Below are 27,577 nucleotides of genomic sequence, written 5' to 3' on the forward strand. Positions count from 1 at the left end.
CACTGATGGGTCTTGACTTTTTATCCAGTTTGCCAGTCTGTGTCTTTTGATTAGGGCATTTAGGCTGTTTACATTTAATGTTAATATTGTTATGTGTGAGTTTGATCCTGCCATTTTGTTACTGGCTGGTTGTTTTGCCCATTAGTTGATACAGTGTCTTCATTGCATTGTTGGTCCTTATCATTTGGTACATTTTTGCAATGGCTGGTACTGGTTGTTCCTTTCCATGTTTAGTGTTTTCTTCAGGAGCTCTTATAAGGCAGATCTGGTGGTGACAAAATCTTTCAGCAATTGCTTGTACATAAAGAATCTTATTTCTCCTTCATTCATGAAGTTTAGTTTGGCTGGATATGAGATTCTGGGTTGAAAGTTCTTTTATTTAAGGATGTTGAATATTAGCCCCCACTCTCTTCTGGCTTAGGGTTTCTGCTGAGAGATCCACTGTGAGTCTGATGGGCTTCCCTTTGTGGGTGACCCAGCCTTTCTCTCTGGCTGTCCTTAGCATTTTTTCCTTCATTTCCACCCTGGTGAATCTGACAAGTATGTGCCTTGGGGTTGCTCCTCTTGAGGAATATCTTTGTGGTGTTTTCTGTATTTCCTGAATTTGAATGTTGGCCTGCCTTGCTAGGTTGGGGAAGTTCTCCTAGATAATATCCTGAAGAATGTTTTCCAGATTGGATTAATTCTCCTCGTCACATTCAGGTACACAAATCAAGCATAGATTAAGTCTTCTTACATAATCCCATATTCCTTGAGGTTTTGTTCATTTCTTTTCACTCTTTTTTCTCTAATCTTGCCTTCTCATTTTATTTCACTGAATTCATCTTCAATCTCTGATATCCTTTCTTCTGCTTGATCAATTCGGCTATTGAAACTTGTTTATGCTTCATGAAGTTCTTGTGCTATGTTTTTCAGCTCCATCAAGTCGTTATGTTCTTCTCTAAGCTAGTTATTCTAGTTAGCATTTTGTCTAACTTTTTTTCAAGGTATTTAGTTTCTTTGCATTGGGTTAGAACATGTTCCTTTAGCTCAGAGAAATTTATTATTACTCACCTTCTGAAGCCTGCCTCTGTCAATTGGTTAAACTCATTCTCCATCCTGTTTTGTTCACTTGCTGGTGAGGAGTTGTGACCCCTTGGAGAAGAAGAGACATTCTGGTCTTTGATGATTTCATCCTTTTCACACTGTTTTTTTCCCCATCTTTGTGGATTTATTTACCTTTTATCTTTGAGGTCGCTGATTTTGGATGGTGTCTCTGAGTGGACGTCCTTTTTTTTGATGTTGAAGCTATTGCTTTCTGTTTTTTAGTTTTCCTTCTAACAGGTCCCTCTACAGCAGAAACATCTAGTTTTATGACAGAGGTGAGTAGTGTGGAACCAGGGAGAAAGCTGCTGATTTGTTAGAATACTTCATCCTGTTCCATTTGTGCTGCCTATAGGCAGTATTCCCTATAACATATCACCACACTTCTTTCTTAGTTTTCTTATCTTAGTTAATGAAGACATCAACTTTAATATTCCTTTCACCTCTAGAATTTTATGATCTATGGCAAATAAGTAACTATGCAGATTTAACAAAGTCTTATTGGGCACTTGTTTTACAGGGGGCGTAACTGGTTTTCTTTAGTTGTTGATGCTGACAATAAGATTTAGAGATAATTTAAACTAGTTAGGCGTAGAACTGTTGATTGTATATTGAGAGTGCATCAAGAAATAACGATGGTGTGTTATATCAGTGGTGAAGCCAGTCTCATCAAGAGTGTCTCATTAAATGATGACAGTATCAATTATTATTCAGTACAAGGCTATGAGCTAAAAGGTTCCTTCCTAAGAGATTACATAGTATTTATGTTAACAATATGGGCCATTGCTTGACTTACATTTCTAATCTTTGAACATATTTTTAGGCCACATGCATGTTAAGTATACTAATTACTGTACCCTTCAGTCTATTACACGGTGACACTATTAAACATTTCATTAGGAAATTGCAAAGTACAGCTGTAAAGTTATTTATTGTTGGGAAGGCTTTATTGCTTTATCACTTACTAGGTATTTGCCCCCAGCTTGTAAAATCTATATGCCAAGTTTCACAGTAACCTCATTAACATTAAGCATTACTGAAACAATTTGGTTGAAGAAAGCATTTAGGAGGTGATAATAAGGAATACAGGCCTGATGTTTTCATGAAGAAGACTGCATATGCCATTTCTACTGTTGAAATCTGTTTATGATACTAAAAAAAAAAAAAATCTCCTTTCTTTAAAGACATATGTCTTTCTTTAGTCTTCATTTAAAATAGGTTGGTGCAAAAGTAATTGCAGTTTTAATAAAATATATATAGTCTGATTACATTTTTTAAGGTGTGTATGGAATGACTTGAAAGCTGCAGCAGGTAGATGTTGTTCAAATGATTACCCCCAGTGAAATTCATCTCCAAAGACAGGATTTGTGAAACTAAAAGGGAGAAGTTTGAGAAGAGAGATGGTGTTTATAGTGCATTTAAAACCTCAGCATTAACTTTAAAACAGGAGGACTTAAGGCCTTGGCCACATCCCAAAACTGAACTATTTTCCATTGATTGGTATGATTCATTTTCTCTCTTTGGTTGTCTGTACTTTTTCTACCATACACACCACTTAAGCACCAACAAATCTGCAACTGACCTTTTCACAGCTGTATACTGAGATGCCTTGTCAATTTATTTGCAGACAGAGCTCTTTGTACATGCCTTCAAGGATCAACTCGTCAGGAGTGCTCTTTTAGCCCTCTACACTGCAAGGCCAGGAGGTATTCTTAAGAAGCCGCCCTCTCCTAAGAGCAGCACAGAGGAGAGCAGTCCCCAAGACCAGCCCCCACTGATGAGAAGACAGGACTCCATACCACATCATTCAGACTACGATGAGGAAGAGTGGGTAAGTTTCTTGCATATTGCTTGCCTCTCAATGTTTAGCCATGAAAAATAAGGTAAGAATGATCAGACATCTCTGCTTTTCATTTTAAAAAATGGAAAAAAGTCATAACACAGATTGTGGATAAATAGGTCACATTTTTCCCTAGGGGCAAATAATATTTGGAAGTTGAATTCCTGATAAAATGTATTTGCTAAACATTAAATTGTATTTTTAACTGAGAATCTGTCATCAAAGCAAAGATGCCACAGTTACAAGACTCTGTTTCCTTATTTATCGCCAAACTGTATAAAACATAAAAGTTACTTTTCAGAAAAAGAATAAAAAATCCTCCACATTACTACTACTTGAATGCAACAAGTATTTTCATTGTCGCACTCCAATGTTTTGGTTCTGGAAGAACTTTTTTAAAGTATTCACATTTAAATGACAATAGACATACATATCTTGCAAATCCCTCTTGCTCAAGTTTCTATAATAACATAAAAGATGCTGCTCTGGGTACTCTAAAACTTACAGAAGAATGGCCCCATAAAAGGATATGAAAAAAAAATAGCTGGGAAAGATGAATAAACAAAGGAAGTAAATATGGTGAGGGAAATTCTATTTGGGCCAAATAGGATGGGAGAAACATGAAGGTGCCTTGTGGCAGAGGAATACGGTATTATTACTGAATCGATACATATAAATTATCCAAGAACTCTCCAAAGTATATGCATGTTACACACACATACAAAGGGAAATCTATTACTGTATCATATTTCAAAAAAAATAAAAGGATGTAAACTGTATTAGATGTTAAGCTTTTAGTTAACAATTACTTTTCTTGCCACCCTAGAATTTAAGTGTTTGGGGAATAAATTACTTGAAAGGCACAGACCTCTCAAAAAAAAAAAAAAAAATAGGTTATCCAAAGGGCTGTGAAGTGATTCCTGCTTTTTCTTTTGGTAAAATTTCTATCACAAAAAGGTCAGAGCTGGGCTCCAAGAGGTAAATGCTAAGTAAGCTTTTGTCATTGCCGATTAAAATTGCATTTCTCCCAATGAAGCATTTTCAAAGAGCAAATTTGATATTTCTTTCTCCCTTTTACCTTCACCTTCTGCAACTTTTTTCAGAATTCCAAGTGTGCACACCTCTTAACCTCTCTGAAGTTCCGTTTTCTCAGCTGTAAAATCAAAATAACAGCGCGTGTCTGTTAGCTCTTAGGATGGTCATGAAATCAATGATTGACCTATGTTTTGATGCTCCATTTCCATTACTTTAGTATTATTGTTATATGTTTTTAAAGTAACAAAGTATATAATCTTATTATCTTATTATGAAGATTAAGACTATCCCTTGAGATAAGTGGGGAAGTTAGATATGTCATACAATGTGGATGGTGAATTTTAAAATTTGAGTGTATGTAGAAAAGAAGATATATTTTATTTAATTAAACATGGATTGTTAATCTTTTGACAAATAATTACTATTTTACATTAAATCAAGTGAGAATTTTGGAATTATTTTTTTCATCATTTTACCTCGCTGTGTTTTACAAACTCGCCCCTTCGCCTTGATCCCCTCCCCCTATTCAAAAAAGTTCCTCTCCTTCCTTCCTGATTTTCTTTTCTTTAGATAATTTTTGAAATCTTTTATTTAGTATTTCAAATGGGAAGGTTAAGTAATGTTAGATCCTTAGTTCTTGGAGCTCAGAGTCCAGTGATAGATAAGCATATGTTAACAATTAGTTACAACATTTTGCAACAAAGCTTAGAGACGTGATAGAAGACAACTCTGTTACTATGACTTCAACTCAAAATTTTAAGTCCGTAACTGTCTTATCCTGGGCAAGGAAGGAAGAAAGTGAGGACTGTATCACTAGTTGAGAAGGTTTACAGAAAACTATTACCTTCAGTCAATGTTATGAGTACCTTTCTGCCTGATTCACTGTGCCACATGCTGGGGATACAGGTGAACAACCTAGGGCCTCAGTTACTCCACAGCCTACTCAGGACTGTAGAAAGACAAACGGCAATCACTGTGCAGCCTTAGAGATGTACATGGGATACAGCAAGAATGTGGTAACCATGGTGGTGTTTCCAGAAGTAATTCTGGATATTTAAATGTGAGTATAAGTTAACCATTCAAGAAAGAGAATGGGGTGGCCTTTAGATGGGACATAATAGCTGACATACACAGAATTAGTAGTAGTAGTAGTTGTTGTTGTTGTTGTTGTTGTGTGCATGTGTGCCTATGATTATTATTAGTTATTTACATGTTTGTTTTAAAGTGAGTGAAATTTGAGCACATTATATTCCAAAAGCCATGTGAGAGGCACTGAGGTGATAACTGATGGAGCAAGGTCCTTACAAGAGAAGGAAGTCAATGCTAGGGCCCAGGTAGAAGATCAAGCCCTGGCGGGAGTGTGCCCTTCTCCTAAGACTGCAGGGAGGATGTGAAGATGTGAGGGTGGGTGGGGCTGGATGGCAGCTTTTGTCAGTAAAGTAGAATCATGAGCTAAGAGAAAAGGAGGGGCAGGACCGGAGAAAGTGAGTGGTGAAGGTTTCAAATAGGCACCGAAGAAATGTGTACTTGAGCTTATGAGTAACATGAAAAATTTGAGAATAATTCCAGGCTTTGTGAAGAACCAGACAAGGTTGAAGTGTTAGCTGACATGGTTGTTTGTTTAGCATTCAGCATTCTCTTGGGAATATTTTGCTAGTCTTCACACCAGGAAAAAAGTCTTCCTGATTTTTTTCTCCAGGTGGTGAAAGGGTGTCATCTCAATTTCTCATTTCCTTTCAAAGGCAAAAGAGGTTGGGAAATAAGAAGGGCTGCATTTCTCTCTGCTTCTCCTTTCCTGTCATTTCTGAGTCTCCTTTAGAACTCATTGTTTCTAGAAAACATATAAAAGCTTTGTCTAATTTTACCACAATTACAAGAAAAATATTTCCCACTCAGAAAATTACTTCTAATTCTCTCCTAATATAATTTTACTTTTTGCAAACAATAACCGAGTTTGATCGGTATATAACATTTTCATTGATTTTCCTTAGCAACCACTTTCTACTGAAAACGTTGCCTCATCAAGGGATAGAAATCCCTTATAAGAAGACAGAAACAATATTTCACCAGAGTCATAACCATTTAACGTTAGTCTCAAGCTTTATCTAACTTTGATAAATTGAGTAAAACTAAAGAAAATGTAGCTAATTGAAAATGCCTTTAGAGACTGTGGTATTAAATGAATTAGAAACATAACTTTGTGTACTACCTTTCTTAATTAGTTGTTAGAAAAGTTTCAGTGCTGATTGCAAGTCAACCCTGGAAGTAATTCAGTGTTTTAAATTAATTTAATTGGGTTTCTGTGATATTATGTGAAGATATTCCCTGATCACTTAAATTGGCTTACATTTGCAAATAAGGTTACAGTAGCTCCATTAGCATTTTTTGCTTGTTTTACTTAATTTCTGATAGTGACTGTAATAATTACCTAACTTGAACAACAGTATTTAGCTTCTTGTAATAAGTATTTGGGAAGTGAATAAATGTTATTAGATTACTTTTGAATCCTACCATGCCGATGCAGGTAAGAACCATTCTTTTGAAGTCAAAAAAGAGAATCCCATTCACTTGAAATCAATTTGAGGCTGTTATTTCTCTTTTCAACTTGTTTTGTTGACAAAATTGAAGACATTTGAATCTGGACAATAATTATCTTGACAATATGGTAAAGATTGAAACTAAAATGAATGTTTACAAAAAAGCCCATTATTTGCTGAATTTTATTTATTAAATAATGGAACTCTTTAAGGGTTTATTATCCTGAAAAGTTAGTAAACAATTAAACCCCAATGGAATATTTGAGATTTGATAACAATCTGTGCCAAGGAATAGACTAACATAGCATTCTCTTTCTTTTAGCCAGTTAAGATGACATATTGCTTCTCTTTGTCTACATCTCTGTAACAGATGCTTCCAGCAGCTGGGATTCCAAGATTAGTTTGTCTAAAGTATGAAAGCATGTCATTTAAGTAAACTATTAAGTTTACCTAGTTTTTGTGGTTTCTAATAATTCTAAAACTCTATGGAACACTGTGATTTAATTTCAAAATTACTAAACTGATAAATTGAGGGCTAAATCTGCCTACTTCTATTCAAATAAATTGTTAAAAAAGAAACTTCTGATCCTTTATATTCTGATCCATTCTAGCAGACTGCGAAACTAGAAAAACAATTCTTAGTATTTAGACATATACAAAATCCATTTTTAATTGAGCGACATTTCTATGTCAAGCAGCATTTCAGCATCCAAATTATCCAATTAATTCTTTTCATGTTTTAAATATAAATCAAATTTAAAATTTTAGTCTTCATTCTTAAGCTAGATAAACATTTGCTATTTCTTATTATGTTAAATGTGTTAATGTCACATAAGCACAATGGATAATCCATCCATAATAATTTTTTAATAATTTTGTAGATTTTAGAAACAATAGCACAAATTTATAGTAATATTTATGTCAAACATCCTATTTATAAACTCCATAAATAACCTAAAAATTTGTGGCTATTCTGTCACTCAATACTACCAAAGATTGTGTCTGGGAATAAGATTTATATGAAACATCTTCTAATATATTCCTTACATATTTTATACAGTTCCTTTTGTACTATACCTTTTTCTAATGATGCTTACAGCAAACATAAATGCTTAACCCATTTATGCCTGAGGTTGCAATTTTTAAAACTTCTGCGTGAGTGAAAAATCAGACCTTAGCGATGACCTTGAGCAGTAGTATATAAATAACTCCGCATGCTTAGTATTCCAGTAATGGAACACTAGGCATAAGGGGGCTAAGCTTGACAGGTGTATTGAAAGGCTTTTTATACTTCCATAATTGGCAGCAGTAATCATAGACAGTTGCAAGCATTGTTAACTGTTGAGGACAAAACCTATTTAGCCAGTTATCTCCACAGGAAATCTGTAGTAATCCATATTCTCAACTTCTCTTGTCCAGCTACTGTGTCCATCTTAGAAAACATAACCTCTATAGAATAAGATTCAGAGGTACCTGTGAAAATTAATATTCAAAAGATTTTGTTAAGTTATCTGACTGGCTAGAATTATGTGATGTCCTGATCTTAATAGGAAAAAGATAAATCATTCTCATTCTTTAGAAGTAATGAATTTTTATAGACTGCTGGATACTAATCTATGATTAAACTTTCTCAAAGCAACACCTTATAGCTTGGTTACCTAAATGAGCATTATGTCTACTAAAATATGGCCATTTACTTCCAGATTTTGTAAGTGATAGATACATAGATGAATATGTATGTGTGTACATATATGTGTATATATACATGTTCAACATCAAATCACTTTGTATAATAAAGCATTATTGTTATGTCGCATGAACACATAGCCCAGTGAACACTGATTATAATCAGTTGTTTATATGGCTGTTTTCTCCATGTGTTCATGGACTTTATGAGCTCTGATAGGGAAAAGACAGTCTCATTCACTGTTGTATTTACACAGTTAGTAGAGCATGTGAACACAAAAGATACTCAGTACACATTTATAGAATAAATTAATGTCTTTGAAATTTTTCTGCAGATGATTTTTGTTTTCCTATTTTGAAAGAGAATATTTAAATTTAATATTCTGCACTATATCCAGTAGCTTCTCTCCCACTATAATTCATTAGTTCTTTTGAGGATTTGTTTCTCCCCCCTGTGAAGAATACCCAATTATGTCCCTGTCTTCTTAGTTCATATTTCCCAGTGTCTTAACTCTAAGAGGACTATTCTAGCCATCTGCAAAATATCCCCCTCTCCCTAGTGCATATTTCCTAGTATCTTAATCAACTCTGTAGTGACTATTTAAGTCATCTTCAAAATATCTTCGAATATAGAAAGTGGCAAAATTCAAGATAGACACAGAAAATCAGAGATGACCAAAGCTAAGGTCATGACTAATTAAGGCCTTCAGAAGCCTCCAGAAACCAGTGGTGGCAACTTTAACTTTATTTAATTATTCATGTGCAGATTTCAAAGGTTCTAGTTACACAGAAATAATTTCTTCAGATGTTTCCCTGTAAATATACATTGAAAGCAACTATTTGCCCCTGGTCCCAGCTTTTTCTTTTTTTTATCCCTAAGTCACACATAATAGGGTGGTTTTGTTAATCTTAAAATGAGGGGGGAACACTCAGAGTATTCACTCTCACCATCAATAAGAGTGGTCAAAGGCAGGGAGAATGGGGCCAGTTTGTTCCCTATATGGCAACTGTGAGTGTGTTCTATCCTCTGTTTTCTTGATGTATGGGAAACATTCCTGAACTTCTCCAGTCTATATCACCCAAGAGAAACGTGCTTTGAATGCTTTTCCAATATTAAGGTCCACAAAAGGTGATTAAGCAAAGTTCATGACTATCCATTAGAATGCAAAAATGTTCTGTTAAAGAAAAGAAACCCCAGATGAGATCTTTATGTTCATGCATATTCATGAAATCCTGCCAATTTCTAGATTTTCCCACACGCAGTTCATATTTTCACCTTCAGTTTCCTGTTTTATAACACCTAACACATCCTATACATCCTAGTGCAGTGTCTTTTTCAGAGTTAATGTAGGAATAAGTGAATGTATAGGTTTGCTGAATCAGCAGCTCATCCTCCAATTCAAACCTGTATTTTAATAGATATTTTATTTCTTTCAATGTAATAAAATAATGTAATGATTATGTAAAATAATATAATGAATTTCCTGTGATTCTGTATTGGATACCGTCATCTCCCTTGTATATTTCCTAGATATTTACAATGCCTGGTTCAATATCAGATATTTTGATATGCCTATATATAATGAATATGTAAACTTGCATACATACACTTTAGAAATATATGACTACATTCAAATCAAGCGCCCTCAAACTTTAATATATTCTATTTTGAATAATGAGATATTGTTTCCCAAATAGAAATTTTTAAACTCCAAACTTCAGTGAATAAGTAAAGGAACACTATGGTATATATAGGCAGACTGTTGGCTTGTTTTATCAAGGTACACACAATTAAAAAGAATTAGTGTTTGAAAATGGTTGTACACAACATACTAACTGATAATGTCATACAATTTAACCAGTTGTGCAGATAACATCCAATTACCAATTTAAAGTTAAAGGCTTTAGTCAATCAGCAGAATTTTTTCACTTATTATTGAACAAATGCCTTATTTAATATTTGCACTGAATTGAAAGCTTTAGCATGATGTGGCATTTATTAGGTTGAACGGGGCCATTCAGAGTAGGAGGAGCTTGGTTCTAAATTCAATTTGAAGATGAATGTAATGAGAACTTCTTATAGCATAATTTCTTTTCACTGCTAAATAACAGATTAGTAAGTCAATCAATAGCTATTCAATAAGTATAAACAATGTGCATCAGTGGTATAGGCACTAATGTGAAACCTGGCCTTAAGAGTCACATCATCTCATTTAACTAAGGTGACTAGCACTCATAAAATGAACAGAGGTATTGAAATATATCCCAAGGATGCAGGTGGTTGTGTGACAGACGTTAAAAATGCCAGGCCAAGAGTGGTGGCAAACACCTGTCATCCCAACTACTTGGGAGACTGAGACAAGAAGATTGCTTAAGCATAGCTGTTTGAGGTTGCAGTGAGCTATGATTCCCCCACTGCACTCTGGTCTGGGCAACAGAGGGAGATCTTATGTCTAAAAATAAAGAAAGAAGGCATTTTGAAATTTAAAGATGACAAAAATATTCAGAGAGTGGTTATGTGACAGCCGGAAAAAATGGAGGAATGATCCCTTTTTATTTTCTTTAATTCCTGTATCCATTCCTATTTTTTTAATTTTTTTTTTTTTTTTTTTTTTTTTTTTTTTTGAGACAGAGTCTTGCTCTATCACCAGACTGGAGTGCAGTGATGCTATCGTGGCTCACTGCAACTTCTGTTTTCCGGTTTCAAGCAATTCTCCTGCCTCAGCCTCCAGAGTAGCTGGGACTACAGGCAAGCACTATCACACCCAGATAATTGTTTTTTGTACTTTTTTAGTAGAGATGGGGTTTCACTATGTTGGCCAGGGTGGTCTCAATCTCTTGACCTCATGATCCACCCGCCTCGGCCTCCCAAAATGCTGGGATTACAGACGTGAGCCACCGCCCCTGGCCGGTCCATTCTTCTTTTATTCACCTTTCTCCTCTCTAGGATTAAGACATGAGAATAAAAGGATTAACAAATAACGATCGTTTCCTTTATAGAGCACACAGTCTATTAAAAAGAAGAAAAAGCATGTTAAGCAAAGAGAGAGAGAGAAGCATTAAATATTCTTGGAGATGGTGAGATTTGAAAGGGAAAGAATTTAGATGGAAGATAATAGAGAAAGTATTCTAGGTATAAAAGCCAGCATGTTTCAAGATATTAGAAATATTAGATCTTCCAAGGCTTCCTTTAGATCTTTGATGTTTAGCACTGAGCCAGCATATAGCAGATGTCTAGTAAATATGTGTTGATTTAATGTAACAGCATGTTTCTAAGACAGCAAGAAGATGTCTGGATGAAGGTTTCATTTTGAAGACTAATGAGAATTAAGAATTATCTATGTCTACCCAACTAGAGATGTGCCTTCAGGCTGAGAGAAGAATGTAATACTGGCTAGAGTACTAAGCCTGCTTTTGATTAGGAATAATCAAATGAGGACGGTGATCAGTGAAGAATGTACCACTTATAGATGGACCTGATTTTGTGGTAGTCAATAATATCGGCCTGGGAAAAATCCAAGGCAGGGCAATATGGAGAGGTCAACATTGGAGAAACAAGGGGTAATTGAGTCCACTTTTGTTATGAAGGCTTCATTTTCAGGTTGAGGCCACTGGTGAATTTTAAACTGAATGTTGTTATTGAGAGATTAAGGTCGGGTATTTTTATGTGAGGATATAGGTGAAGTTACAGCAGGAGGACCAATAGGAAGCAAAGTTCAGGGAATCTCGTCTGGTGGATGTTTACATGCCTGGCTATTTTTAGCGAATGTGTGTGTATGTGTTGATGTGTGTGTTGATATGTGGTGTGTGTGTGTGTGTGTGTGTGTGTGTGCGTGTGTGTGTGTGTGAAAGAGAGAGAGATACTGTGGGTTATACACATTTGAAATATAGAATATTTTAAGGACAACTCAATTTACCAAACAGCCTGGATAAAGGGTTCAGGGAGAAAAGCTATCCAGCTCTTGAAAGAATAAAGGTTTGCAGTATTACAGAACTTGGCCAGTATCGAGCATATTGCTGTCATTCAAAATCAAGAATAAATGGAAGCTTCTTTTTAAAGATGGGATTCGCCTTGTTAATTCACTGTTTCTAATCAAAGTCCCCAGAAATTGATAATGACAAGTGAGAAATTATTCATGGAAATATAGATACATCAGGGCTGTTTTGTACATCTATATCAGCTCTGACTTAGTCTTCACATTCTTTCTCATCAAAAATTGGCATTAGAAAAAGCAGATCAGCTAGGCATTATGGAATATATATTTTAAGTTAACTGCTGCTCCAAAGCAGTCAGGATTTCTCTTGATGCTGCTAAACTCATAATCGTGTGACATGCTTAGTCAGCATCATGCTGCCTGCCTTCATGGCTCACTTTGCCAGATGTAATGTCTCCCTGGCTACATCCATCAAAATTTTTGCATCTACTGCCATTGGGTTTGACCTGCATGTTAGGTTAGGTTGTAACCCAGAAATAAATGAGCACCTGACTCAGAGTGAAATAAATATTGCTGCTGGTTCCCCATTGACTCTATGCCTTCATTGACCAGGAAAAGTTTATAACCATTTCACCTCCAAGGAGTAGGGTTGTTGTGAAGGCTCCATGGAGGTTAAATATACCAATTAGGCTCAATTTAATAGAGGTTAGACTTAAATCTACTGATTCCCCATTACTTCCTTCATATAGTAGGAGACCTGGAAGATCATAGCTGCTATTTCCAGAGGAAAGGCCAGCAATTTCTCTGATAGGTGGTAGTGGTTGTTTTAAATCCTCTCATGTGGTGAGGAGCTAAGCAGGATCTGGAGAGGCTGGAAGCACCATGTGCTGCAGCCACATTCTTATGCTCCTGTTGGCTTCCCATTAATCAGCCTTCCTTCATCATGGGAGCAATCTGAAACTAATTGTGTGATTTTAGTGGAAAAGAAAGACGAGTAGGCCCTAGCCCCATACCAGCAATCTAGGCACAAAGCATTTCCCATGTGGACTGGCACAGTGAGTAAAAATCATCAGAATGAGAATATATTTTTGCTGGTAACTTTCCTCTGTGTATCTTTTCACAGAGATATAATGTGGAAAGGGGCTTGTTTAGGAAAGAACTCAGATATTCAAGGCTTCCCTTTAAAACTCCTTCTTACCCTTTTGTAGCATCCTGGTTTCAGAATAATTGACTGCCATATTCTCCAGTCTCCTAGTAATTATCATTTTTCCTTTTTGTTTTGATAATTGAATTATCATCTTTCCTTCTGCACCCTGCTCTATATCCTGGTCACATGAATCGATCTGGGCCCTTGATCCTCTATTCCTTTATTAATGCAGGTCACTTATGTCCTTTTTGCCAAACTGAATGACCCTTTAACCAAGTGACTGCTCCATCCCTGCCTGTAAGACACCTTTGATCATCAGGCTTGACGGTGCATGTGACGGGACCAGCCATTTCATTTTGTAGACTTCTCTCTTAACCTAGGATCCACCAATGGACACCAAATCTCGCTCCTGTAAGGTTGCACATGCCTCTACCTGACACTTCTTGTGCTCCTTTCTCTCTCTCTCTGGGTGTGTGTGTGTGTGTGTGTGTGTGTGTGTGTGTGTGTTTTCCTGTGTAGTTTGTGCTACTGTGTACCTCAATTCTGTGAAAATCATAGTGGAAGAATTAAGCCTTTTGGGCCAAACAGAATAGAAGTTCTAGTACATTTATACCATTTTAATGTTGAACGTTATTAAACATTTCTTACCAGAAGTCTCTATTTCTCTAAAACCTGGGTCATTAACCTTATTTGGTGGCTTTTGGGCATTAAATTAGCTAATGTGCATATATCAAGTGAATATAAATGCCAGCCTTTAATCTGTCTTTGAAGTTACCCCCTTCTCTTCCCTCCCTTGCCTCCTCCCTCTTTCTCTGCCTGTGTTCTTTCCTTTCTTTCAACAAAAGTTACTGAGAGCCAGGCCCTGTGCCACAAAACAAGAACACACTTCAAATAATTCATTCTAATATTAGAGACAGACACACATAGCAGTAACTTTAATCTACTCAGTAAAGCTCATAAAAAAGGAGGAGGCCATGCCCAGCAAGGCTGAATTTTCTCACCACCAGATAGGCAGCAACTCCTCTCCAGCGGACAAGGAATACAAGGAATCTGCTTAGGGTCTGCTGCTGAGTGTCCCCTCAAGTAGGTATTTGATTATGCCTAAATTGTCTGTTAGTATCACTTAAAAGACTGCTCAATTTCTTTCCCTCAACGAATATTGTCACATGTCCTGTGTGTCCTCTAAAGATTAATGACTAATTTTTTTTTAATTCTGCCTACCATATATATAAAACCCTTTATGACATGTTCATTGGTTTTAGACAGTCTATTGGTTTTAGCCAATGAACATGCTTCACTATGCTCCTCAGGCCAATGAAGATCTCTTTACAGGCTACAAAAGTGACTTACAGTGAAATCTTATCATCTGAGCTCTCTGGAAAGAAGAACAATATATAAGTGTGAATGTCAGATTATCTTTTACATATTTTTATTTTCAAGCTCTTCAGAGATGTGATTAAGAGAAGTTGATCCATCTCTTACTTTCCTTTAAATAAGAAAGGTAACACGCAATGCGACTTGATCTTTGATCAAAATACGAAGTTCCATGAGGTGCCGTGGCTCCCACCTCTAATCCCAGCACTTTGGGAAGCTGAGGTGGGTGGATCACTTGAGCCCAGGAGTTCAAGACCAGCCTGGGCAACATGGTAAAACCCGCCTCTGCAAAAAATATAAAAATCAGTTGGGCGTGATGGGCATGCTTGTGGCCCTAACTACTTCGGAAGCTGAGGTGGGAGGATCATTTGAAACCGGGAGATCAAGGCTTCAGTGAGCCAACTGTGCCATATGTACACACACACACACACACACACAAACACACAAATACACACGTTCCTTTGAACATGGACGAGAAGAGAGTTGACAACTTACGTGCAAAGCTAATCTGGAAAATTGAGAGGAACTTGCTCCCCTTTTTTTAAAACTCAGTAACAGAGTTGATTTCCAGTTTTAGCTGGAGAGTTGTTTCATGTTTCAATTTGATCACCTTAAAGATGCAGTTGGTGGTAGTGATTAAGGCATATTCAGAAAAGAGGTCGTGAATTTGTTATTGTGCTCCAGAATGGAAGCTCCTCACCAGATCCCAATTCAATTGATGTCAAGACCATCAGGTTACTCACCTTTCCCAGCATTTCCTCCTGGAATAAATGAGCTTCCTTAGCTCTCCTGGCTTATGGCTCAGAGGTTTCTTTACATCATTTTCTCAAACAACAGATGATGATGTAATCTGTGGATATGATTGGTGTTATAAAGTTTCTTAGAGGGAAAGTGCTTTCAATTCTTTGTGGAAAGATCTGCCTTTAGGGGAAAAATTGTGGTAATTGTTTGTGGTTAATAGAGTACTTCCCACTCAAAATTACAGGGTGAGGGGAAAGCTTGATTCACTTAAGAAAGCCAGTAAGTTTTAGAATGGATTTTTGCCAAATGGTAATAATTTTAACAAGTGCCTTCATAAAAACACAATGTTTGGCTATCATTGTAGCTTGATGAGGCAGTTAGAGCAAGAATTATCATTCCAAACGAGACAACTGGGCTTCCGCAGGGAGGAAGTAGTTTTCTTAATGTCTCCTAGGTAGCATGTCGCATCGGGATCCAAAATTACCTGTGCTAACTTTGAATGTCCTGCTTTTCTTTAAAATCCCATTACTTCCTCAGCTGAAGTAGGCAAGTCTCTGCACTTCGTCTTTACAAGATAACCATCACATAATCTAAATTCAATTCTCTATTCCTTGATTTATCCTTTCTAAAATTAATTTATATATTTACGAAGCAGCAAAATTAGCTTAGGCAAAAAAAGTACATTTGAGAAAATACAAACCACTAAGGAAATACTATCATGGAGTACTATCTTTACATTAAGTGGTGCTCCAGGTTCCTGAGACAGCTCTGTTACAGAGAAAGCACCCACTGAAAGGTTGTTCTATGATGTGATGAAGGGAAAGCACCATAAATCTATCTAGATATTATGCCTGGAAAGAGAAGTGTGGAGTCAGTGCTACATGATGCAGGAAGAGAAGCACGAAGGAAGTAAGGAATGGCAGTCTTCTATCGTGATAACTATATTCAAAATGTTATTTAAACAATCGCAATTTTTATGAATCAAAGAATTCAGTTGCATGCACTGCCCTAAACAAAAATGGCTACTAACGAGAACTGGGAAGATTAGTGGCAAAGAGGCCCCTAAATGGTACAGGCCGCTTCCTAGGAAATAAATCACTCAAAATGACTTATTATGTAGCTCCAGTGTGTAATATTAAGTAGAGGTTCTAAGACATTATGGTCAGAAGTACCTGAAGAATTTGTCAAAATTTCAGTGTATTATGCCTTCCTCCCAGGGGTTCTGACTCACCCGGTGGGACCCAGGGATTTGCATACTAATTTTCTAGGCTGTTCTGTTAGAAGTGGTCTAAAGACCACACTTATAGAATTTCTAGCACCTAGAATAGTCAAATTCACAGGGACAGAAAGCAGAATAATGGTTGCCAAGGGCTGGAAGAGGAAGGAATGTGAAATTCATGCGTAAGGGGTGTAGCGTTTCAGCCTAGGAAGACGAAAAATGGAAATGGATGCTAGTAGTGGGCTCATGACAATGTGAATATATTTAATGCTATTGAACTATATACTTTAGTTAAAATGCTAAACTTTCGGATATACATATATGTGTTACCAAAAATACTCCAAGAATTTCTAACACAAAAGGAGGCCATTCTTTAAAACTATTCATGTGTCTTTGCTTTCATATTGTGTTGATAAACAGAATAGATATCTCCAATTTAAAATGTCATAGTTTGTGCTCAATTGTGGATTACTATTGTATCACCATCATCATTTCTTTATGACAGAGCAAAAATAATGGACTAAATAAAAAGATTTGTGATACTTCATTTTTACTTTATTGAGAGAACATAGATTTATTGTATATCCATAGAGTGACCAAATTAATGGGAATTTAGAGCTACTCCATCTGCATTCTAATGACTGCTCCTCTAAATGCTTCTCCAAAATAGATTTATCTGACTTTGCCTTATCTTGTTTTTGTGACAAAAATATGTATTGATACTCATGCTCTTTTCAGGACAGGGTGTGGGCCAATGTGGGGAAGAGCCTGAACTGCATTATCGCTATGGTGGACAAACTGATTGAAAGAGATGGTGGCAGTGAAGGCAGTGGCGGCAACAATGATGGAGAAAAGGAACCTTCATTAGCAGACGCCATCCTCTCTCACCCAAGAGGTAGAAATCATTTTTTCCAATCATTTACTGAGTAAATAAAATGAGAAAGTCATGATAAAATGAGATAGAAAGAGAGGAGTAAATAGTATCTTTGATGAAAGTGCTGATAGCATGCTTTTCCACTGCTCTGGCTTGGATGATGGAAGGCCATTTATCAAATTGCATCTCAGTTGTGTTTTCAGAACCGCTTGCAATGTTCTTTTTTCTTCCTCTTCTTCTCTTACCACATAGAAACCTTGAAAAAAGAACAGTGTTTCTTCTTTTAAGGATTTGACATAGTATAATCTGCTTTTACACACATTTCTCTAAAATTTTATTAGAAAGATAAATAAGCATCTGCATTTGACTCTTAGAAACTTGGAGGCGTATCAAGGACACAGTATCTCACAGTGGTTTCTGAACAGAATATAATCAGATAGTACGATTTGTGCATTATTCTGAGAAATATTTGTGTAAATTATCTCCAAAACATATAGGAAGATTTGACTGTAAGAAATATATTAGCACATTGCTCTAAAAATATATGACAAATCTAGATTTTCATGAAAATATGCACACACATATACATGTGTATATATGTGAGTATATGTGTTTTTCTGTAGAGAGGGAGGGAGGAAGGAAGGGAGGTGGCAGACAGGTAGGTAGATAAGTAGGGAGGCAGGTAGGTAGATACTTTCAAATGTATGCATTGTTACAAGGTTAGCTAGAAAATACAAAAATTTTAACTATAGGTGTGTCCCTATAAATGGCTTTGAAATTTTCTTTTTGTTGATTTGATTAATGTTTGATTAATGTTACACAAAAACCAAGGCAGGCTGGGCGCTGTGGCTCACGCCTGTAATCCCAGCACTTTGGGAGGCCGAGGCAGGTGGATCATGAGGTCAAGAGATCGAGACCATCCTGGCCAACATGGTGAAACCCCGTCTCTAGTAAAAATACAAAAAAAGTAGCTGGGCGTGGTGGCGTGCACCTGTAGTCCCAGCTACTCCAGAGGCTGAGGCAGGAGAATTGCTTGAACCCAGGAGGCGGAGGTTGCAGTGAGCCGAGATTGTGCCACTGCACTCCAGCCTGGCGCCTGGTGACAGAGTGAGACTCTGTCTCAAAAAAAAAAAAAACAAAAATTCAAAAAAACCAAGGCAAATGTCTACATTTCTTTATGGCAGTAGGAACTGCAATTAGGATTGAGTCAGACTTTTTGCTGGATGTCTGAAGTGTTTGGAGAGAATAAGCAATGCTACCCTCCTCTCCTCTCCTGAAATCTGCTCTTTCTTTTACTTTAAGAACATGAGTCATAGGAAAATATGGACATTTATAAAATTAGATATACTTTTCCTCAATTTGTTTTCCTAATTTTTCATTACATTTTTGTCAGGAGTTTAATTATATAAAACATCAATCTTTCATCACTTGATTAATAGTAGAACCATTTCTAAATCACATTTGTAAGCTGTGTCTTTCTAAAGTATTCTTATTGCGGGTGGTTCCTCTTCCTCTGTCATACATTTATATAGTTGAAATGTTTATGCTAATGTTCTTGATGTTCACACCTACTTGATCTAACTGTATGTAAAGATTTTCTTTTTTAATAATACCATTTTTATTAGTTAATGTAGGGATCCTTTTTTAATAATACCAGTTTTTATTAGTTAATGAATCCAGGCTAGCTTCATAACTTTACATGAATCAGAATGAAAACTTGTCATAGCTATGCCATAAAGAAATAGCATACTTCAATTTTCTTTAATTGAACATATATTGATTATCAAGTATGGGCCAGACCCTGCTGTCCCCTGGAAAATGAGGTAAGAAGAATTCACTTTAGTGACTTACTATATCCATTGATAGATTTTTCAAGATAAATTATTTTTTAACAGAAATAAGACAAGGGACACTGGATTTTGCTACATTTTTTTGTTTAATGTTGCCAAAACTTCTCGCTGAAGACAATAAAATTCTGAAATATTTGAAATTATACAGTGTGTGTGTGTGTGTGTGTGTGTGTGTGTCTTGTATTTCATCAGAAGATTGCATATAGGCAATCAAAATGCATTTTAAATGGTAGAATATTTGGTAGATAAATCATCTGTAAGATTAGATGAATCATTTTTATTTGAATAGAGACATTGTGTAGATATAGTGTAAACCTAAGTAGAAGTTGCTGCAAATGTGGAATTTACAACTAGATCAATGTTGTGAATGGTTAGGGTCAAACTACAACATAGTGCCTTCTAATTTATTTTCTTATTTTAATTTTATTATCTGTGTTTGTTTCACTCATCAATTCTTTCTTGTATTAGAATATTTTTAGGAGAAGTCACTATTTAAATGTGTAAAATATGTTACTTTTTTCTGAATATTTCCTCATAAACATTCTCAAGAACAAATATTATAATTACTGCAAACTAATTCGTCAAAAGAGAAGATATTATTTTATATTTTTAAGTGTTATAATAGTACTGCAACTAACACATAATCATCTTTGATTCTCTAAGTCCTTAACTACTTGATAGTGTTCCACAAGTTAGACTGCTAGAACTGGAATTATTTTTTAAGGAAGAGTTACACCTTCTCTCCTATGTACTTATTTATCCTTTTTTTTATATCAACGTGGACCATGAATACTTATTTTATTTTTTACGTAATTTTTAATTATATTTGACACATAATAATTGTACATTTTAATGGAGTTCACTGTGAGGTCTCAATATGTGTGTACGTATGGGTGAATGGAAAGCTTCTCCTTTGCCTTCTGAAGAGTTAGTGAAAAATTAATCCATAAAAAGGCAGATTTATAAGAGGAAAGGAAAATAAATGTATTGCTATCATATGGAAGGGGAGAATCATAGAATGATTGCCTAAATTTTAGAGAAACTGTAGAGGAGAGGTAATATGGATGATTTTAGGAAGATAGTAAATGATTTTTAGGATAATTTAATGGGCTTAAAGAACATACAATGGTCTGTTGGGCCTGTTGATTTGTGACAAAAATATGTCCAGGTTTGTTGATGACTTTAGTCTTCCTCCTGTGATATGGGTTCAGTTAATAAACACTCAAGGAATGGAACACAGGTAATTGGATTTTTGTTTGTTTGTTTGTTTTTGAAGATCTGGACTTTAGGCAGATTAGGAAACTTAGCCTGTGCTTTTGAAGAGGTAGAAGATTGAGAGATATGGGGGTGAGGCAGAAGAGAAACAACTCTTCTCCTTGGTAGGTCTTCTCTGTCTTTATGTAGATAGGGAAAAGTCTGTTCTAGCACCTGTTGATCTCTAAGGGCCTGTAATTCAACATATTCATTATACCAGGGAGCCCTGTTTTGGGGTAAAACTCAGTGTGCTCCTTCATTCACATAATACAGTGACCACATCAGGGCAATTAACATATTCATTACTTTAAATATTTATCATTCCTTGTGGTGATAACATTCAAAATATTTTCTTCTTAAATACTTAATTATTTGGTTAATAATCCAATACTATTTATTTTGGACTCAAATTGTTCTGGATTTAGCCACCGGAATCTCTTTTATTCAGACTGGTTTCTGTGTCCTTCTGACAACATCCTCCCATGGTCATTTACTTCCTTACTTTCTTATTTCCCTTACTCATTTTCTTACTGCTTTTGCTCACTGTCTTCCTCTTTGGCACCATAAGAAGCTCTAGGCTCATCTTATATTTTCCCTACCCCAGCTCCAGGTTCAGCCAGTTTCTAAAGAACCCTGGTTTTATTTTATTTGAGAACAGCATTTAGAAATCAACATCTGGATGGATAGAAACGTTTTGGTGGCTCTCTGTAACAGAAGACACTCTAGCAGGATCTATAAGCACCCTTCTAATTACAGTCTTCTCAGCCTTAAATATTGTCACTTATTTATACCACTTTGGGTGAAATATCATATTGTAATTTCTTGTTTCTGTGAATCTTGGCATTATATAACATATTACTATATTTCAAAATATTATTTCTGATAATAAAATTTATTTTTTCAATAGCCCCAAATTTATCCCAGGCCATAGTTGTGGTACAAAACCCATTTTGCTTCTTTCCTTTTTATAATTAATTAGTGAATTGATTAGGTGAGCAATTTAAGACATGGTATTTATTACAATGCAGCATGTGATAAATGCTGATAGCATTTGTTGCAACATCATTTGTTAGTGATGTTATTCTTCATGTTGTATTACTTCTGGTTTTTTGTTTACATATTAGGTTCCATACCTATTTTACATCAAATTCTGGAATTTTGTTTTATAGGATTTTTATTATGTGATTTATGTTGGGATACATTTTTAAATATGGAGTAAATCAATCCTATGACTGTTTTTCTTTCATCACACTCCTTTATTTTTACAGTGTAGCTATAATTTGTGCTTGTTTTGCTGCTATATACTTAACATGGTTAAACAGATGGTCATCCGAGTTGTGCTACTTTTATTCACTTTCTTACGTTGTTCTATAACCTACAACTATTTCTCTCTCCAAGTTGCAGATTTTCCTTTTCACAGTATATTGATTTAGTAATATTTTAAATTTGTAGTTTTGAAGATTTTCTGTTTGTTTGAGAGCTGAGGTTTTATAGTATATCTTTCACTTGTTTTACAAATTTCTCTTCAGGGTAAGCGCAGATAGTGCTGAGAGACGTAAAACTATCTGTGCTGTTCTGAACAGAAAGAATAGAATAGTTATTCGAAAGTTCTACAGCTGATGTATATTTATGTGGTTTCCTAATGAACAAAGATTGTCCTTTTATTTGTGGTACACTCAAACACCTTTCTGAGTATCTGCTGTCTGTGTAGCATTACATGCCTTCAGTTTCATAAACTCCAGACTTAAAGACAAAATCAGTGAATATCAGAATCTTAGATTTTGATGTCATCTTAAAGATGATGTAATTGAACCTCCTAAAATATGTTAAGAAGCTTATCTACAATATCTCTGCCAATTTTCAAGTAGCCTATGAGGCATATCCTGAGTTATAGAAAACGATTTTTGTTTTCTAGAGCAGCATACTCCAGACCTTTATCCTAATATATTTTCTTACATTTTACCCGCTGGCCCAGATATAATCCTTTGCAATAAAAAAAACACATTTACTTTTCTTTTTTTACATTAGGCCTAAGGTATATCTGAAAGCAGCCATCATGTCCCTTTTGAATTGTCACCTTTTCAGTCATTTTTCAAAGGAATAGCTTCAAGCATATCCAATAGTTTTCATTTCTCTGAACATCTAGTTTGTCTCAGCAGTCTGCAGAATTACACACAGTGATACAAATATGGTTTAAGAGTTGCAGAGTAACCCAGGAAGACCACCTCCCTACTTTTAGGTACTATTCCAATATTAATGATATCTAAGCTCACATTCACTGTTTTGACATCCACATTCTACTACTAATTCCAATGACATCCATAAACCTTGCTAAATTTGACCTATCTTTTAGACTTCTCAAGATTCAAGCAACATTTAAGCACCACTATATACTAGACATTATGAAATATTGGGGGCATGAGAAGATTAAAACAGTCTATCCTGATTCTACTGAAGAGATGGTTGTCTAAACCCATTCCTGACAGTTGTAAAACACCTTTGAGTACACTCTAATAAATACATGTGTTTTTCATCCATTATATCTGCTGACCCACTCAGGATTATTTTATTCACATTTCATATCCATTTTCTGTCCATTCCTAGAAGCAACAGATAAAAATGATAAGGAAACAGAGCTAAAGAGAAATCCTTAAGGCATATCACTAAAAAGACAGTATGCATTCAAACACACTTGTTAATTACTACCCTTTGGGGATGTGTGTTCAACCAGCTCTATATTCACCCATTCATATCATTGCATGGCCTATATTTCTCCATCTTTCACAAGCATATCATGAAATGCCCTGTGAAAGGCCAAATATCCCATGCCATTGAATTATTTTTCCTAATCTACCCAGCTGTAAATCCTGTCCAAGATAAAGTTTCTCCGAAATAATTTTCATTCATGAGCCCATATAGGCTTCAACTCATCACGCTTCTTTCAAAGTGGTAAACATCCATGCAGATCATAGAATTAGTTCACGTGTCATTGCTTAGAATTTGTTCCTAGTTTCTTGGTACTCGTGTCCTTTTTTTGCTTGAAAGTTCCATTTTAACTTGTAAGGTATATTCCACATCCCTCCTGGGATCTGATAATTCACTATATTTACCTCATATTTTACTTTATCTCTAGCTGCCTTCAATTAACACAATCGTTTGGGCCGGTTGCTGTGGCTCATGCTTGTAATCTCAGCACTTCAGAAGGCTGAGGTGGGTGGATCCCTGGAGGCCAAAAATTTGAGGCCAACCTGGGCAGCATAGTGAGAGCCAAGTTATATAAAAAGTAAACAAGCAAACAAACAGACAAATGCACAGCTGTCTGCTGATAACTACCAGAGATTTGCCAGTGATCGTTTATCACCAATTATCAATAGCTTGCCAGTGCCAAAGACTTTTCATCCTAAAAGCGCACCCCGACCTTCAAATAGGGACACATATAAGCCTGTAGTGAATTGCTCCTCTTTCCCATCTTTTATCTTTGATTCCCTAGATTCGCTAGCTATCTAATATACTTGAAATAATTAATGGCTGGGCCTGGTGTGGTGGCTCCTGCCTGTAATCTCAGCACTTCAGGAGGCCGAGGCAGGTGGATCATTTAAGGTCAGGAGTTCAAGACCAGCCTGGCCAACATGGTGAAATTCCATCTCTACTAAAAATATCAAAATTAGCTGGGCGTGGTAGCACATGCCTGTAGTCCCAGCTACTCGGGAGGCTGAGGCTGGAAAATCACTTGAACCTGAGAGGCAGAGTTTGCAGTGAGCTGAGATCATGCCATTGCACTCCAGGCTGAGTGACAGCAAGACTCTCTCTTAATAATAATAATAATAATAATAATAAAAGACTAGAACAATTCACTAATTAATACAATTATGTATAAAATAGTTCAGGCATTAAGCCTCATGGAAAGACACTAAATTTATGTTGGCTGGAAAAGAAAGAGGAAAATTCTTTCATTCATTTCATATTTGTTGAGTACTTACCCTGTTCCAGCCACTGTATCCCGAAACACGTCCAGTTATGGCCCTGTCCTAACAGTCTAGTGCGTGAGTAAGTTGTATTTGAAGGGAGATACGTAGTAAGAGATCTTCCAAAGGCATCACTTACAAGATAAAAGACTTAGGAAAGGAAGTAAACATTTGAGAGGCATCAGCAGATAGATTAAACTGGATAAAATGTAAAGAAAAAGAAGAGGAAAAGAGGAGCAAAATCTTTATTAGCCTTGGGGCATGAGGATTACTCTCAGTGGAGGCGTAAGAAGCATCAAGAAAAGAAAATCAAATGCAGTTTGGAGACCAAACAGGATACCAAAGGAGGGGTAATAATCACATTAATAGTGACACTTAGTGCATTCACATTTATGTGCAAGCACTTTGGTAAACCTGCACATGCTTTCCTCTCTTCCTTTTCACAACAAGCCTATAGGGGAGTTTCTGGTTTTATCCCCATTTTATAGATGAACAGGTTAAGTAATTTGTCCAAGATCACAGAACTAGTGGGCATCCGAGCAAGGGTTCGAATTCAAGCAGAGTGATCTCTGTCTGAGATCTTCAGAATATCTGTCCGAAAAAGAAATGGTTAAATTTTAAGAGCAGTTTTGTGTATACATTTACCTGTCTTTAGGTTCGTCCTTGATATCTTAATGAACTGTTTCTCCAATAGTCATATCTTACGCTTCACTTGTTTGCCAAGCTTTCTCCCTCTTTTACAAAGCCCTAAATTCCCTTACCAGCACCTGCCTCTTCAAGGCGCTTTCTCCCTCTTTTACAAGGCCCTAAATTTCTTTACCCCCACAGTCTTTTTATCAGAGGTCTTGAATATTAATAGTTTGAATTTCATAAATTTCTACATATGAATGTTCATAATTTCACTGGAAAAAAAACAATGAACGAGGCTTTAAAAAATTAATAGTTCTCCAGCTAAAACAATTTTTAGAGTATAATTACAAATTTAAAACAAACTTAAATACTCAAAATATGCCATATAAAGTTTTATTGTAAACATAGAATTTCAGTAACATTTTTACATTATGACATTTTAAAATGTCTATTCCTCCTGGAAAACTAAGGCTGTTTACCTTAAAAATTGTACAATGAATACTTATGAAGTAACAGAGTAACATGAGACTCACAGCTGGACACTCAGCAAGTCCACAATTTGGAACTTATTTGGCTTCATGGTCTTTGTCAAGTCCTTTACCTTCTCTGCATCTTGCATCCTTTTTTGGTAAAATAATCTACAAAGTTTTCAGGTCTCTTTCAGTTCTAAAGTTTTATGGTAATAAAAAAGATGCCACATTTTTAAAGGTGATATTAATTTTTTTTCAGTCATTCGACATATTTTAATTGAGTATCTACCATGTGCCAGGCACTATTTTTGGCCCTGAAGACTAGAAAAATAAACAGAAAAGATAAAACACTTGCTCTCCTGAAGTTTATGTTCTAGTAGCAGAGAGATAATAAAAAGTAACACAAGATATAGGGGCAATGTATAATATAGTGATGATGATGGAGGCTGTAGAAAAAAATACAGAGCAAAGTAAAAGGGTTTTGATGAAACATTGTAGGGCAGAGATTGCAGTTTCGTGGAGTAGTCAATGTCGGTCTCATTTAAAAGGTGATTCTTGAGCAAATACACAGGAGGTGAGACAGTGGGCCATGTGAATATCTACGGAAAGGATTATTGGTCATAGAAAATAGCTACTAAAGTAGCGTTGAAGCATAAACGTACCTGCCATATTCAGGGAAATACAAGGGGAAGACAGTTTGGATCAAATAAGGAAAATAAAGATAGGTGAGTAGAAGATGATGCTAAAAAGGTAACTGAAGGGAGGGGTCGTGTAGAGGCTTTGTGTACATGTTGGCTTTTACTCTGAGAGAAATGGGAAGCAATTGGAGGGTTTTGAACAGAGGATTAACCTGATTCAAATTACACGTAGGCTGTTGTGTTGAGATTAGACTACACATGAAGAGGGTAAAACCAGGTATAGACAGTTAAAGTGTGACTGCTGTTGTCGGTGAGGCAGGATGAGCTTGGATGAAGAAGATGGCAGTGGAGGGGATAAAAACTAATGAGATTCTGTGCCTGTTTTTAGGGTAAATCATTTAAAATATTAAATTTGACATGGAGGTATCAAGTTTGCCGTTATATGTAAGAATTGAGTTCAGGAGACGTATTCTGGCTAAAGACATTAGTTTGAAAATTGTTATTATGTAGACGGTACTTAAAGACAGGAGACTGAATATTATCAACAGGGATTGAACGTACAGAGAAAGGGGAAATAACCTACAGATTATACCTGAGGACGTTTCAGTGTTGATGTGTCAGAAATAAGTGAAGGAACCAGCAACCAAGTTGGTCAAGAGACGGCCAGCGAGGTAGGAGAAATACAAAGAGAAAGGGCTCTCCTGAAAGCCAGGTTAGAAAATAGATTAAATAAAATGAGGAGTAAGACATGCCTTTGAATTTAGCAATATGGATGTTTTGGTCATGAGAATAACCTTACTAGAGTGGGTAGAGATTAAGTAGAGTGGGTTAAGAGAAGCAAGAAGAAAAGGAAGTAGAGTCAATATGTATAGACAACTCTTTTGAGGAGTTTCACTGTGAAAGGAAATGGAGAAATGAAGTATCAAAGCTATAAAGGGAATGAGGGTCAAAACAGTGCCATTTGTCTAAAGATGGACAGATAATAGCATGTTTATTTTCTGATGGGAACGATCCAGTAAAAATAAAATAAAAAGGAAATATTGATCATGTGAGAGGAAGGGGGAGGATTTCTAGAGTGACATTCTTTTTGTTTTTGTTTGTTTGTTTGTTTGTTTTTTAGAGTGACATTCTTAAGTAGGTGAGAGTGGATAAGATCTGGTGTACCAACAGAGGAGCTGGTCTGAGCTACAGAACAGTTTATCCTCAGAAATAGGGCAGAAGTAAGAGCATAGAGAATATATGCTGGGAGGAGGCCAAGTGCAAGGTATCATGTAGAAATTATTTCAATTGCTTTAACAT

General features: G+C 36.0%; 1 protein-coding gene across 8 annotated transcripts in view; it reads left to right on the forward strand.

Annotated features, from left to right (window-relative positions):
* Positions 1-27,577, forward strand: part of INPP4B (inositol polyphosphate-4-phosphatase type II B) — an 841,422-nt gene that overhangs the window by 706,478 nt on the left and 107,367 nt on the right. For all 8 annotated transcript variants that reach the window (XM_032246545.1, XM_032246548.1, XM_032246546.1 and 5 more), the window contains 2 exons: positions 2,711-2,914; positions 17,336-17,492. In XM_032246545.1, the coding sequence (XP_032102436.1) occupies positions 2,711-2,914; positions 17,336-17,492 (361 nt within the window). The remainder of the gene's footprint in view (positions 1-2,710; positions 2,915-17,335; positions 17,493-27,577) is intronic.

The sequence above is a fragment of the Sapajus apella genome, unplaced genomic scaffold (assembly GCF_009761245.1).
Source record: "Sapajus apella isolate SASKATOON/1434 unplaced genomic scaffold, GSC_monkey_1.0 scaffold61, whole genome shotgun sequence".
Classification (NCBI taxonomy): Eukaryota; Metazoa; Chordata; class Mammalia; order Primates; family Cebidae; genus Sapajus; species Sapajus apella.